Source organism: Alosa alosa, chromosome 19, assembly GCF_017589495.1.
Source record: "Alosa alosa isolate M-15738 ecotype Scorff River chromosome 19, AALO_Geno_1.1, whole genome shotgun sequence".
Lineage (NCBI taxonomy): Eukaryota > Metazoa > Chordata > Actinopteri > Clupeiformes > Clupeidae > Alosa > Alosa alosa.
Window position 1 is genome coordinate 17,555,883 of NC_063207.1, and position 16,042 is coordinate 17,571,924.

A 16,042-nucleotide genomic window follows, 5' to 3' on the forward strand; every position below is an offset into this window, starting at 1 on the left:
GTGCTTGGCGTATCCTAAGCCATGTAAAATTTTTATATTTTTCTGTCAGTCATATTATATAGAATATCCATATTGAGTGCAGAATTGTCAAGTTGAAGCATATTCTAGTTAGCCTGCTGAGACTGCACTAAGTTATAATGTAAACAGAATGGACGGAAGATAAAAACCTGATGGATTTCCGGTTTAAGGAAGAAGGTGGATAAAACAGGACATTTATGTGGCCATGTCCCTATGACTGCTTGTTGTCATATTTTTACTGATTAGCAAGGTATTATGAGACACCTAGGTGGAGCCCGGAGCCCTTCCTTCCACTTGTTTCCAACGCCTGGTCGAAAAAGAGAAGCCTGGGACCTATTATCAAGATTCCATTGGACTGGAGTTACCTTTTATAAAACATCATTCTCCCAAACTCCTTAGAGAACTACGCATGTCTTAGGTTAGGGAGAATATGAAAACATCTGACTCACTCTTAAATAGAGCAAGACTTTAGAATTCAGACCGCAAACTTGGTTTTAACAGACTCTTAACAACCCCTAACATCAAAACGTAGATAATCGAGGAAGCTTGGGTGAGGTGTCTCTGGAGGTACAGCAGACATGGGCTCTGCTACCAAACATGCATGGCAGGAAAGAACAGAGCATGTATGATGTGATCATGATGCAAGTTGAGTTCACAGTTTATCCATACCCCTCTCTGGAAAATGCTACACCAGAGATCAAAGGCCCTACTTCAGCTGTTAGAACCCATCTGCAGCTAAGCACTGTGCAGCCTTGAGTAGTATTTGATGTCTCAAAAAAAAAAGCCATTGGTATCACACAATGACAAGATCAGCTGATTGGATGACTAAACAGGATATTGACTCTGATAGGCTCTACAAACTCTATTTCCTTCTATTTCCTCCATGTTGCACAGGAACCAATGTTCCCTAACAAATACTTTATTTGTTCACCCTTCTCGCCACACCAGGTTGTTTTTGCATACCCCTGTGTCCATGACAAAGAAACTCCAGTGGTTGGCCGACTTTAAACAAAAGTGCCTTTACAGTATAACTACCTGGTATAGCTCTGTCATATCAGCTCTATCTGTAAACACACAACATTTTAGTCTGGTCTAATATTTATCTCACATGTCCTCTCTATAAAGCCAATGCACTTAAAACTTAGCTTTTTTGTACACAACAAGAACGTTCAATGTAAAGTTTCATACTTTTCTTGGTATCCACTTAAATTACATTAACTGAATTGACATTAATGGATTAATGAATGTTACTGACCTTTATATTAGTTATGCATGTAATTTAAACCAGATATTGGCGAAACAAATCAGCCATTGATGCTTAAGCAGGGCTTTGAATGCATTCATAGTTCATAGTTCACAAATGTTGTTCTTTACAACTCATATTTCTACCCAGACTAACCAAACAAAAATGTATCTGTGCCAAGCGTGCAGTTGAGATTAAACAGTTTTACCACACAAGCTTCCAACTTTTTGATTTTGATGTTTTGATAACTTCAAAAATTGTTCATGAATAACTTTGTAACTGCTAATGAATAAAAACCCCTCTTTCCTGACAAATAAACACTTTAAGACCCCATTCACTAGGCAATTTCCTTGGCCTACAACCATAGTGTTCCAGTCCCCTCAAAGCCCTGGAACTAATTCCATTGTTTACACCAGTCACCAATTGCAAAACTGCTCCTAATAACGTAAGCTGTCTCTGCTGTGCAAAAACTCCTTCCCTGACTGTGCAAATCCCGGCCTTGTAGCATGTTTTATTTTCTCCTGACTAACATCAACCCCGGAGCTCTATACACACTGGGTCATGTGTCCTTCTGCGAGTAAAACAGGAAATAGCTCCACTGCACAAACGGACCCTTGTGATTACATCTAGCTGCTGAAGGAAAGCAAGAAAGAGAGAGAGGGAGAGAGAGAAAGAGAAACAGCAGAGCAAGCAGACTTGATTTCAAGCGGTGCTTTTCAGCAGAGGCAGAGCCGGCAGCTCTCCACTCCCGTTCCGAGCACATGGGATTTTTTTAAAGAGACGGTTTCCCTTTAAGCTCCGCGCTCCGTAGGCAGCCTCCCTTGGAACACCTGAAGTCAGCAAAAATTCCAGCGGCAAGATTGTGGAGATATGCTCACTGGAACGCCCCATCCCCCCACCCCCCAAACACACACACCACACTGCTCTCTACCAAACAAATAACAAGCAGGCACCTACCCATACACAAGCCAGGCTCTCCCCCACACAGTTCCACTTCACAGGGCTCTCTCTCTCTCTCACCCTGCTCACCTCACTTCAGCTCCAGGAGAGGATTGCTCAGTTCAGAGAGCGAGCGAGGGAGAGCGGGTCGAAACAAAAAAAAAGAAGGACCGAAAACGAAAAAAAAAAGAAAAGAAGCATGAACATTTCTTTGTCTGGGAATTCAAGGTCAGGTGATTACCGACAGGAATTCTGGTTGGCTAGAGAGAGGACTTGGAAAGTGTTGGCTGCGAGCCAGGAGGCTGTCTTGCTACGCGCCGCTCGTGGAAGTGCGCTGTGCTGCAAACCTCATCTTCCCCTTTCTGCCGCTTGCTGGCGGCTCCGCAACTGCCCGTTGGTTTCCATAGCGAGAGCAGAGAGTGGGTCGCCGCGCTGGAATGAGGAGGGGGGGCCGAGATACGGAGAGAGAGAGAGAGAGAGAGAGAGGGGGAGAGAGAGAGGGAGGGAGCTAGAGAGTGAGTGAGAGAGAGGGGTATCAACTGTAACACTAGGCCTACGAGAGAGTGAAAGAGAGAGAGAGAGAGAGAGAGAGAGAGATGTGAGCCCACTGCTAGACCCCCCCTCCCTCGTGCTCTCTTTCTCTCACTCCCACTCTTTCTCTTTCTCTCTTTCTCTGAAAGCAAGACGCTGGGTTTCATTCTTCATGCTGCCACCCTTTCGGAGCCTCTCAGTAACTGATGCCCTGCAGGCAAAAAAAAAAAAATTGAGAAAGAAAGAGAATGCAGATAGAGAGAGTATGGATGTGTGTTAGTGAGAGTGAAAGTGTATGTGAGGGAGAGTGGTGTAGGAGACATACAGACAGCAGTGAGAGGGGGGTCTTGAAAGAAAGAGACATCGAAGTGAGAGGCAGAGAAAGAGAGAGCAGAGAGTAAAAAAGAGAGAGAGAGAGAGAGAGTGGGCAGCAACAGAAGAGAAAAAGAGGCTGAGCGTGAGCTTGTCCAGGCCCTCCACCCCCTCACGTGTCTCCCCCCTGCCGAGGGAAGGTGCAGAGAGATGGGTGCTGGGGACAGAGCGAGCTCCCTGGCCTCCGCCTCAGAACAACAACAGCCGCCCGCGCCGCCAAACAGGAGAGCCCTGTGGAGATTCCTCACGACTTCCCTAAAGATAACGTGCTTGTTCAGGGGAAAAAAGAGTGTTTGGGGTTTTGTTTTCATCCCCTTTCTCGCTTTCTGTTTTATTTTTTTTTCCCCCTCCGCGGAGTCACTGAGTTCAAAAATCCAAGGCTCTCTCTCTGTGTGTGGAAAATGTGGCTCTGGTTTCCCTGGAATTTTACGACTCTCGCTCACGAGACGCTGGCATGTCCTGCTAATTTGGCAATAATTCAAGTCCCTGACACATTTATGCCTATGTCCAGTGGGGGAATGGCAAGTGTGTGTGTGTGTGTGTAATGGGCTGCCCGAACAGTAGGCCCCATTCTGTCACCATGGAAACAGCTCATTATGTAACTCTTAAGACACACACAGGATGAAACGTCGCTGCCAGCCACAATCTCTGCCATGGTCAGGCTGAGACACTACACATACACACACATGCTTACAGACGCACACATGCACACTGATGCAAGCATGCACACATATACTCTACATACCAGCAATCATCCACTAACTTCACTGGTCTTACTTCCACACTAACACACAATAACAGTGGTTTACTATGATAAAGATAAACACACACACCTCTTGTAATGTTGACTCAAATATTTGAGTGTTAAAGTATATACAAAGACATGCTTACAGAAAATGTACCAGCTGTTAGCTGAACGTAAACATTAAGTAAACATAGAAATATGGTTGGAATTCAATGCATAACTAAACAAACCTTAGTTTTGCTCAAGCTGACAAGCTATAGAACTTGCTACTATTGTAACAAACATGTTATCCTAACCGAATGTTTTAAATTTGAAGTGAAGCCACAGCTGTGAATTGACTGCACAAAATAAAATGTAGGTGGCGATTTACCTCTCTTACCTTCATTACATAGCTGTCAAATTTACAATAAGAGTTATTAATGTGGTGGAAGTGCCACATTCATTGTTCTTGTTAAGTGGGTCAGGGCTTTATATCCGTTTTGGCGCCGTATCTCTTCCTAAGGATTTGGTCACATGGAAATCCTTAGGAAATTCATGATCCCATGCAGCGGTCTTGTATTCATATTTGCAAATTTGCAAATATGAATACAAGACCGCTGCATGGGATCATGGCGAATGTTTTGGCATAGTCAAAGTTGAGATATTTTATGATATCAGTGTCAGCCATCATGTCATTTGGATATTCTATGCGTCTTCATGAAGGTTCTGCTCAAAATGCATTTCCATCCACTGTGGTATGAGAGATCAGCTGTGAGATCAAAACATAAGGTCGCCAGGGCTATGTTTACGGAAACATGCAGGTATGCAAATATATACAAATAAATGGTTTATATTACATACACCTCATTCGAATCGAGAGGTAATCCATCCCCCTCTAGCGAATCAAATTTCTATGTGCAGTTCAAGTGTTTCTAGTCAGAATTTCTTCATTGAATAGTTCAAATAAGCATTGGAAACCCAGGTTGCTGCTCCGTAGCCTATGAGTAGAGTGAGGAAGATAAGAGACGTCTTTCTCCAAGCTACACTCAGGCAGTTAGGGTGGAGAGAGGTGAGTGTTTGGTTCAGGTCACACTGCAAAAATAACGAAGAAATGGCCAACATATATGAATACACAACAACCAGATGTAATACGTGTAAATGCGGTCACTGGCAGACACATTTCAAAGGTGCTGTATTTAAGGTCGTCATCAAATGAGCAAATGTCAGGTACAAATGAGGTGCCGTTAGTCTCCTTCAGCGCATTCTTTACAAAAGATGTGTACACTCAAATACATCCTGACAGAAAAAGCAGAAAGAAACATTGCACTTTCATTTCTAAGTATGAAATATATATGATAACGGTTTTAGAAAAAAGCAAAAGGCCCTGCAAGGACATAGGTCACAAATGGTCCAACACTGAGATTTTAACAACTAAGATTTCAGGGGCTTTGCTTTGTGTCACACACTGTGACCTACAACCTATTTGGGCTTATTACACACCTCTAACCATCTGATTTCATTGACTGACACCACTGTATACAATTATTCACTTGTTCAATGCCCTCTCCCAACTGCCGAAGACACATCTCACGGCACATACGGCCAACAACACACCACCAGCAATGTTCCAACGTGCTTTGAAACCTCTCAGAAGGAGTCCAGGACTGACATGGCATGAACTCTGCCTGGAGGCCAGAAACAGGTTTGACATGAAATACTCGCCCACCTCTCTGAAAAGCACATCCATTCAAGAGAACATGGCGACCACATGCTGTAGAACACGGAACAATAGCACGGAGCGGAGGAGACCAACTCGTGCTTCAGTCTCAAGAGGTTTCATTAGGTGCCGCATGGAAATGTGACACAGCCTCTTAAGCGATAACGCCAATGGGAGGGAACGAACAGAAATGCAATTTCCGCTAATCCGGAGAGTGGCACTCAACGGCTTTGCCGAGGTGAATTATGAACAGCACTGTATGAACAGGGTGTGGCAAAAGAAACATGTCCATTCAATTACTGAGCTGTGTTCACCATTGCATATGTGTGTGTTTGTGTAAATGTCAAATGCAGTGCTGACGACTGACGGCTCTTATTGACACAAGCGATTGATTAATTGTCATTAAATTGTCAAAAGTATTGGTTACATTTTTGCCAGTTATGGGTGGGATTGACAACAACCAATTAATCCAAATTAACATGAACCCTTAACCAAGCAAATCATAATTATCTATATATTTAATGTGTAATTACAATGCTAAAAAAATAACTAAAAATATATCTAAAATAACAAAATACATAATCAATCAATTAAATGTAAATAAATATACACAACACCAATCATTCAAATACAGTTCTAACAACTAATTACTAACATTTCCATTTTCATATATTTTACCACTTCTACACAAACTATTAATGTTCATATTTTTATATTCAAAGCATACCTAAGATCAAAAAACACACAGGCAGCAATCACATCAAATTTAGTTTGAATTGACCAAAGCATTTGAGTACTGGTTAATGAAATAAATGGTACCATCAGGAGATATCAGATGATCTATCAAATACACTCAGTGTGTCTCACCCTCACCTGTGGATTACTCAGTCCCCTATCCTGACACACAGAACAGTGTTGCGCGGGTTGATCTAATTTGAGTGGGTGTCCACCGACAACCGCGGTTACCCGTCAGAAAAATATATTTCTAATGATATTCAGGTTATTTGTGGGTGGGTCAGTTAAAATAAATTAAATATGTTTTATAAAAATATTATGTTTTATAAAAATACATACTTCAAATATCATCAAGGCTAACATCAATATTTAACTCATAATTATTGTTTATTGGTTAGGCTAAATGACTTAAATCGATGCAGCAGGAACCACATGGTCTACTTGTATGATAGGAGGCTATAGGCTATGTTCAAGTGCAATTCCCAGACCTCAAGCAATAGATTGCTTTATGCGCACTCACCACTGGAGCAGCTTGCTTAAGGCTCTAGGCACAATGTTGGCACAAGACCTAATGACAAGTACCGGTAGTTCAGTATATAATGCTGACACTGTACCACCTTTTGTTGTGGCCTACCGGTATTTTATGATACCCGGCAGGCCATGTGCAGCCTAAGTTAGACTTTTAGCCAACAGACAGTGTTGCAAAAGTTAAACGCGTTGTGTTTGTGCGACATTTGATTAGGGATGTCATGGGTAGGCTGACGTGATTGAGGATATGGCTTTCTGTTCTTGTTTGTGTAAAGCCCAATTAGGATACACTGCATGTTAGGCTACATTAACCAAAAGTGCACATTTTGTAAATAAGCGGGTCGGATTGCAGGTCTGGTATCCTTTAGTCTTAATTAATATTCGCGGTTAGAGTTGCAGTCGGGTTGATTTAAATATTGGGCGAGCGCAGGCCGCTTGTGAACGGAACCTTCGCACCACTGGTATACAACATTCTAGCGGTGGGACCTGTCGCTAACTCTGTGCCTCTAGATCCACATCACTCTCTCTCCCTCTTTTCTTCTCTGCATCACTTCAATCCACTCCCTCCCTCCCTCCCTCCCTCCCTCCCTCTCTCTCTCTCTCTCTCTCTTTCTCTCTATTGGGGACAGTGGCTTCACAGTGGTCACTCACCTCCATCTTCCACTTGTTGAGCCACTCCTCTCTGGTCCTCTTGCTAATGTAATAGGGGTCCCCGGCCTGGAAGGTAACCCTGGGCATGGGCCGCTGCCGAAGGCTGATCTCCCAGCCCACACCCCCCCGCAGACGCCCGCGAGCGCCCTGCTAGAATGGACACAGCAGGGAAGGAATAACGTGAGTGGCTGAGTGAGTGGGCCGTCGAAAAGCCCCGCTTCCTGTTTTCTGCCGTCTCAAATGAGAAGGGGGAAGGAAGCAGAAGTATAGACGTTTCAGTGTGCAGTGAGAGGCTTTCAACTGAGGGGAGTCTCATGCTCGATGGATGTGTGTTTGTGAATGCGCATGGAAGGGGTCGTTTTATGGGTGGTGTGTAGGGTAGTGGTGGTTTTTTTTTCATCAAGAGCGAATGCAATTTGTCTTGATGTTTGTTACATGTTTTTACATGCACATGGACGTATTTGGTGGTTATAAACTGTAGATAGGTGTAGAGGGCTTCTTTAATGCTGAAATCTGGCGAGGACTGTATGCATAGCTGAGTCTCTCCCATGGACCAGAAAGGGTCTACAGAGCAGAAGTAGGGGCAGCTGGTGATCTGAGCAGGTGACTCCACAGGTTTAGATGGGATTGTTAATTGGTTAGCAGAGGTTTCAGAGGTCTTGACAACAACTTAGGTTGGTTGCGAATAGTGGTGAAATGGGGGAGCTAGGGGCCTGAACATGTGTTAGTGTGTTTTTTTATGTGTGTGTGTGTGTGTGTGTGTGTGTGGGAGTAAGGACATGCATCAATCTCTATTGTATCTATGTGCGTGTGTGTGTTTGTGTGTGTGTGTGTGTGTGTGTGTGTGTGTGTGTGTGTTTGTGTGTGTGTGAGAGTAAGGACAGGGATAGATATCTAACTAGCATAAAGCAGCCTCCACTGAAGTGTGTACAGAACCTGCCTAAGAGAACCACTCTAGGTGTATTTGATATTTCACATTTATCTGACATTTGGTACCATTTCTTTCCTGGCGCTGATATACTGTACATGTGTGTTCTGTGTGTGTGTGTGTGTGTGTGTGTGTGTGTGTGTGTCTGTGTGTGTGTGTGTGTGTGTGTGTGTGTGTGTGTGTGTGTGTCTGTGTGTGTCTGTGTGTGTGTGTGTGTGTGTGTGTGTGTGTGTGTGTGTGTGTGTGTGTGTGTGTGTGTGTGTGTGTGTGTGTGTGTGTGTGTGTGTGTGTGTGTGTGTGTGTGTGTGTGTGTGTGTGTGTGTGTGTGTGTGTCTGTGTGTGTGTGTGTGTGTGTGTGTGTGTGTGTGTGTGTGTGTGTGTGTGTGTGTGTGTGTCTGTGAATCCTTACCTCACTCTTTCCGGAGTCTCCACCATCCTCCTCCTTTTGTTCCACATCTAGAGAGAAGAGACCACATGGCAACCTCAGATAGTGTGTTACTTTGGGTCTTATTAACATTTTTAAACCAAGAGGGGCTAGCTATAGAATGAGAAATGCCAACAGAGAGAAAGAGAGAGAGAGAGAGAGAGAGAGAGAGAGAGCGAGAGAGACAGAGTGAGAGACAGAGAGAAAAAGAGAGAGAATGACAGAGAGATTTGGGGGATTCTGTGTGACAGAATCATCAGTCATCAAATGACACTGTAAAGGAACACACTCATTTAAACTAGCCTGGGTGTTCCCATGCTGCCTTGCGCGCGATTTGATTCACGCTGCTAAGGCAGCCTGGAGACCATGGAGCAAATTTTCGCCTGAGATAGGGAACCAATCACAGAACAGGTGGGAAAGCAAGACGATGATGAGCTATGCACAGACACATTTGATAGACATCCGTGGCACCCAATAAACGGATCTGGGCATTTTTTTCAAATACGAGAAAATGAACGTTTGGTTCCCAGACCACGTCTCATTGAGAAGTGGTGGCGCTAGCCAGGCTACATTTAAACAAACTCTTCCTATGAATTGATGTGAAAACACAAACAGGCCCAGCCTATCAAGCTCACACCCCTCCCTTTAACCACACCAATGCACCAGCACAGCCTATCAAGCTACTTCAAGCTGGTGTGTGGTGAGCGTTCTGGTGCATAATGACTGCCGTGCATGTTGTTGTTGTTGTCAGGTGACCACAGGGAATAACTGTAGAGTGGTCCTTTTGTAGTTTCTTTTTGTTGCCATTTTATCATCATACATTTTGTAGTACAACCACCAGGAAATCACGCAGAGTATTCAAAGTGTCTTGGGAACACCCAGTAGAGACACTGCCACACCATACAGTACTCTAGTGCACAGAACAGATGTGTAGAAATAGAAAGTATCCTTGCAACAGTTGCATTTCCCATGACGGCAACTGACCATATTAATGAATACAACAGGTAAATGTGGATCTGCCTGAGTAGCAGCCAGACAGACTCACCAGAGTAGCAGAAGTAGACTGCATCTGTCATTCTCCATCTATCTATCTGTCTCCACCAGCAGTGAGGCACCATGGAGCCAAACTATCTATCTAGCGACCTATCAACACAGCGTTGAGGATCTGTCAGTTGGTCTCCAGACACGCTTGGGTGAGATGTATGAATGCAGTGCAGTTTTGAAAATGGGCCAGTGGCCCTTGGATGGAGGTTTCCGTCTGCTGCAGGCTCTGAAACATTTGGTCTGCACTTCAGCTGGACTGGAGACACCTGACCTCAGCGAGCCTGTGTGCGAGGTCAGAATTTAGAGGGCTGGTTTTAGCCAGTTAGCCTCAGCTATTTTGGTGCCCTCAGAGCACTTTCCCACAGGCTGCATTCAATCATGAGCCCCAAAGAGACCAATCAGTGCCCGGTTATGTGGTCATCATCGGTTATGTGGTATGTGCAGTACTTCATATTTCTGGTGCCAATACTGAGCGCCATTAAAGATGTCGGCAACAATTTCGGACTTCCTGGGCTCAAGTTAGCATAGCATCGCCACTGAAGTGCACATGTGGTTAAGCATGGTAAGTGGCAATCTCAGTCAGATTGATTTATAACATTTCCACAGCCTGTGCTGTAGGTGGAGACACTAGACTTTAGTGTACTGCAGGTGGAAAGCATATTGACTCAGTGACTCTGTCTGTGCTGCAGGTGGAAGAATATCAACTCAATGAGTTTGTCTGTCTGTCTGTGCTGCAGGTGGAAGCATATTGACTCAGCAGGTTTGTCTGTACTGCAGGTGAAAAAATACCGACTCAGTGGGTCTGTCTGTCTGTGCTGCAGGTGAAAGCATACAGGCTCAGCGGGTCTGTCTGTGCTGCAGGTGGATATATATTGGCTCAGTGGGTCTGTCTGTCTGTGCTGCAGGTGGAAGCATACAGGCTCAGCGGGTCTGTCTGTGCTGCAGGTGGATATATATTGGCTCAGTGGGTCTGTCTGTCTGTGCTGCAGGTGGAAGCATACTGGCTCAGCGGGTCTGTCTGTGTTGCAAGTGCACTCAGGCTCAGCCCCCAGCTGTAGCAGGGCTCCGTCTGCAGGTGTACAGGCAGCGGTGGGGCAAACAGAGGGCTGAGACGGAGCCTCACGTGGAAGCGGCTCTGGGCGACGTGCCATCGCTGTGGCAACCCCAGCGCGGGAGTCCGTCACCAGGAGAGCCCTGCCGCCTCTCTCTCTTCTCTCTCTCTCTCTCTCTCTCTCTCTTTCTCTCTCTCCCTTGCCAATGGCACCCGCACGGCAGGTTGCCAGGAGACGCCGCTGTCTGCGGCAACTTTATTTACTGAGCGTGTCAAGGTCAAAGCCTTCCTGCAGCATGCAGGGGAGAGAGAGAGAGATGCAGGGAGATGGAAAGAAGGAAAGAGACAGGACAGTGAAGAAGTGAGGGGTAAAGAAGAGCATGTTGGAAGCAACAGGGCCCAGTCACAGAGTACACTGTATGAGAGTGATGGGTCTGTCCTTTCCCCTGTGTACAACACAAACTTCCCTTGAGGCTACCCACACAGATGGGCTATGTCTGTCAGAGTAACCACTACTGAAAATATGCCCATGTGTGGGTTTCAACACTGCACCATGGACACATGCTACCTGTAATATGTGTATGTACAGTGTCTTACAGCAGTGAAATAATAAAAATATGTATTTAACAGTATATAGCAGACACTTTCATCAAGACATGTTAGATGAAAACAACAATGTGTAGAAAAGTTCTATGTTGTGTTACATCCAGAAATGTGGAGCGCGCTGGATAGGCTCCATGGCTTACATTTGGTGGGCCGCTCCAGTTTCCTGCGGCCTCGTTTCCTGCGTGGGGGCCCCAGCCCCTCCTCCTTGTCCTTCTCGGGGTTCTCCTGCTCGTCTCGGCTGGCCGCCACGCCGTTCTCCTGGGAGAGGCTCAGACTCGGACTGGGGCTTGGGCTGCTGCTCGCTGCACTCCCAAACAGCCCGTTCTCCGGAACTTTCGGCTCCTGCTTCAGCTGGCACACCTTGGCCACTGTTCTGTTGTCATGGTGACCCAGGTCGCCATTGCGCACCTGAGGAAGGCTCTCGGGTTCTCGGTGACTCCGCACCACGCCTACTGCTGACCCGTCCATCCGCTAGACCAGGAAGGAGACAAACTTGTGTCAGTCACATAGCAAAACAGCACTCGCATTGTCTGACCCACTGCATTTAATCTACTTCAGGTCGTTCAACAGGTGACTGATTGAACCGACACGACCTCTATTTGCCCTCTGATAGCAGTATTATATGTGACAGCAAGCACCCTCAAGACACATGGCGTTACTGATTATATATCAATTCTTGTCAATACAATCAGTGGACTTCTACAGTGATTTTAAAACATGGCTATACCACAAAGTCAGTCATTTTTCATGTAACCATGCCAAGAGCCCCAGAGAGCTTTCCAAAACCAAACAGAACCAAATGCCAAAACTGTCACTTGGTGCAGAAACCAAGTTTCTCTAAAAAGTCCCACAAAGCTTGAACTTGTGGGCTTGTTTGGTGCAGAGCAAACCTGTCAACCATTCTCCTCAACTGAGTTGGCTTTTGACAAATGTGAACACTGACAGATGTGAACCCTCAACCAGCACTCATGGGCGCACAAACAACAGAACCCACGTTTGCCAAAAACTGCAGCTCTTAGTTTGGTTTCAAGTAAATATTTGCTCAGCTCTTGGTTCTGGTCTGGGAATGACATGACAAATACAAGAGATGGTTGATGATGAGGTGAATATTACAAAAAGACTATAAACAAACATCAATTGTATTCCCCAAATCTCCGATCATGACATTTTAGTGATACATCACTGGTGTACTCAAAATCGTTTTATTTTCAAATCCGAAACAAGTAAATGCAACACACAAAACACCACAAAAAAGCAATGAACACCACCATGAATGAACTGGTGTTGAGTTTGGCCAATCTAGTTTAGCAAATACTACCTAATGCATGAAAACAGCTTCTATACTGTAGCTCAATGCAGCATGCTGATGCTCTGACATTGGCCATGGCACATCACAGCAGCTATCGTTACCAGCCGTCAGCCAGAATTGCTCAGTGTCAACCCTGTGTTTCTCTCTGTCTGCATATAAACACCAGTGACAGAGTAAAGCCAGTCACCTGTTCACTGTCTCACAGAAGAACTGGCCTTTCGCTGTGGCTGGCAGCAGACCAAGCTGTCACACGCATAGCAGAAAGGATCTGGCCATGCCATGCATCTGCATGTATGTACTGTACAGTACTGTATGTATGTGCTGTTTAAACTATACTGTACATATGTGCTGCTTAAACTAGATTAAGAACATGGACTTTTCGTTGTGTCTGTATATGATATGCGGAATCTGTAGGATTATTCTAGAATAAGTCAGGTATTAGGAGTTCCTCCGTGCATTAACTCCATGTATGTGGCCCTTATGTGTGCAAGCCACATGGAGAGTCTCACAACCATGTTAACAGCTGTTGTTTAGCTTACCAGTCTCCGAGGGGAGACGTGAAATGTGTATTGACACAAGTGTGCGCTCGCAAGCTCACGAGTAAGAATAATAAACGGACTAATGCTGGTGCTTAAATGAACTCTTTCCCTTTCTCTCGCTGTCACACATACACACTGACTTAGTCACTCACTCTTTCTCTCTCTTGTTGCTACTCTTACAACTTTACCGTCTCCCAAAGCGGTCATTCCTCGTCCCAAACAGAGGGGAAATATGGCTATGGGTGCCATTCATTTTCAATAAATGTCAAACAGAGGTGGAGTAGCACTTCCAATTGGACTCCACTCAGAAGCACAAACGCCACATTACGAGCAGAAAAAGAGGATTGCTTTCTTGACCTCCAAGGAGAAATTTGTCCCCCTCATCACTAACTCATCTGTACTACTTAGTGGCGAGGCAGCCAAAAGCACAGCAGCAAGGGATCCATTTCAGTGCCTAAGCAATAGATCTGAGCCGGCGTGATGACACAAGGATGTGAAACTTTAAATCCCCACCATTCATGTCTCTCAGTCCAAAAGACTGTGTGTGTGTGAATGGGGAGTATTTCACATGAGAAAAAACAATGGGAATAGAGATATATACAGTTTGCAAGCTTCATATAATAAAAACCTGAACTGGGCTTTAAACCCAGTAGCTTTCTCACAAGATGTCAGTACTGACCACTACACTAGCCATGATAAACTACTGACCATTACTCTAACCATGCGCTACCTTACACTGACCAGTTTACGACACAGAACAGAGCCATCAAAATGCTAATTTATGCATTGACATAGCCTACAGGTGACATCTTCCAGATCAACCTATAAATCCACACTCGGCTGCGCCACTGTGGCAGCATGCGTTGAGCCCTCATGTCCAGTTGCTTTTGAAGAGCAGGAGAGGGTTAAGCTCAACAACTGCACTTAGAATCACTCTTAATCTCTCTCACACAGCCTTCAATCACTCTCTCTCTCTCTCTCTCTCTCTCTCTCTCTCTCTCTCTCCCTGTGCTTCAGCGGAGGCGGGTAGGAGTCCAGTGGCTTTCTCTCGTACATGCTATACTGTACATTCCTTCCATTCGGCCTCATTTCTGGGCCAGAGTTTTCTCGAGTGTGGGGGGAAAATGGCAGGAATGTTGGCGGTTTTTCAGGGGGAGTTCTTTTTCTCTTCCCTTTTCCTGTTTCTCCCCCTCCCCAGCTTTGTTTAGGTCACTTGACGGACGTGGAGTCATGCCTCAAAAGGCGCTTCATTCAGGAAGGAGCCCAGGCTGCCTAACCCCCACCCACCCTCGCAGGATGAATCATTGCCTAGTGCCGCTTTACTATTCAGGACAACACAGCTTATATACAGCCCAGGCCTGCCCGAACAATACCACAACCCACCTGAGAGAGAGAGAGAGAGTTTATTCCCATGGAAGAACTCCTTAAGGTTCAGGCACTAGGCTCTGTAAACACTTCAAGACAATGTCTATTGTTCATGGCACTAAATACAATAATAAACTTTTCGTTTAATTTCATTTACTGCCCTCTGGTGACTTATACCACATAGTAGAACCCTTTTGAAGTCTCTTAAGACAATCAGAAGGATAGACAGAGAGATCCCTGAAGTGCCCTTTACAATACCTTCTATAAAAGGCACTGCAGAAGAACATCCCTTTCTAGTTTAAAAAACGTTCTAATCATTAATTGAGGAAATAGGTGAGAATCTTTTTGCCAATGGGTGCGTTCCAGGCTGATTATCTCGTGCCTCTTCTCGTCCAAGCAGGCCAGGAAAGCAGAGGGCGGAAAAGAGCACTGATTGTAAACAGACTCAACCGATCAACACATCCACAAATCAGCAGATCGCACCGCTTGAGAGCCATGGCAGATATCCAGGAGGTTTACAACCCTCGCGGGACCAACGCCTGGCCTCCGTGACCCTGGCAGATAAAAAAAACAACAAGTACATCTGAGGAAGCCACGGAGGGCCGCTGAGACAGGGGCAGGGTTGGGGGAAGGAAGGGAAGGGCACTATGTATGCCTTGGCAGCCGCGGTACTGCGACCGTACCTATATATAGCAACTCCCACCCCACCTAAAAAAATCACCCCTCCAAAAAATAATTCCATTAGTGGGTCTGGAGAAGGGAAAAGTGGAGCACGTCTTCGGAGAGGAAGAGTCCCCCTCCACCCCCACGCCGCCCTCCCATCACCCACTTTTACACCCATCACCAGCAGTGGCTCCACCCAGAGAGACAGGCGGCTTTACGACTCCACGGCCATATATTTCACCGAAACGACGGGCGGCACAATGGTTGCACTCAGGGTCACCTCTCCCTTGCAGGACTTCCTCCGAATCACAACCCCCCCACCACCACCAACACCACCCCACCCCCTACCCCCCACCCCAAACCTTTGCATCACCCGCCCTTCCCCCTTCTTCTCACCGAAGCACCAGGACTAACGACAACAACATCAGCTGCACCCCTCGGTCTACGGGAGCTTTCACATGCCCTAACATGCCCCTGCTATTAGTTATTTATGCACAAGGGGGGATCTACCCAAGACCTGCTGGAGACCCCTCGCTTTTTTACGAGTACTTAGAGACGATGAGAGCACTCAAGCCAAAAGGATGAAAGCAAACGTGCGAAGGACAAGAGATAGGGGAGGAGAGGAAGAGAAGGAGAAGGGTAGCGAAGAACAGGG

At 45.7% G+C, this 16,042-nt stretch overlaps 1 protein-coding gene across 7 annotated transcripts in view; it reads right to left on the reverse strand.

Moving 5' to 3' along the window:
- Positions 1 to 16,042, reverse strand: part of LOC125284698 (DNA (cytosine-5)-methyltransferase 3A-like) — a 42,604-nt gene that overhangs the window by 18,040 nt on the left and 8,522 nt on the right. For 4 of the 7 annotated variants that reach the window (XM_048228788.1, XM_048228784.1, XM_048228783.1 and 1 more), the window contains exons 4-6: positions 11,652 to 11,982; positions 8,796 to 8,842; positions 7,459 to 7,608 (exon numbers count right to left, since the gene is read on the reverse strand). In XM_048228788.1, coding sequence (XP_048084745.1) covers positions 7,459 to 7,608; positions 8,796 to 8,842; positions 11,652 to 11,982 — 528 coding nt within the window. The remainder of the gene's footprint in view (positions 1 to 7,458; positions 7,609 to 8,795; positions 8,843 to 11,651; positions 11,983 to 16,042) is intronic. The other 3 variants (XM_048228789.1, XM_048228787.1, XM_048228785.1) reach the window with 1 other exon arrangement.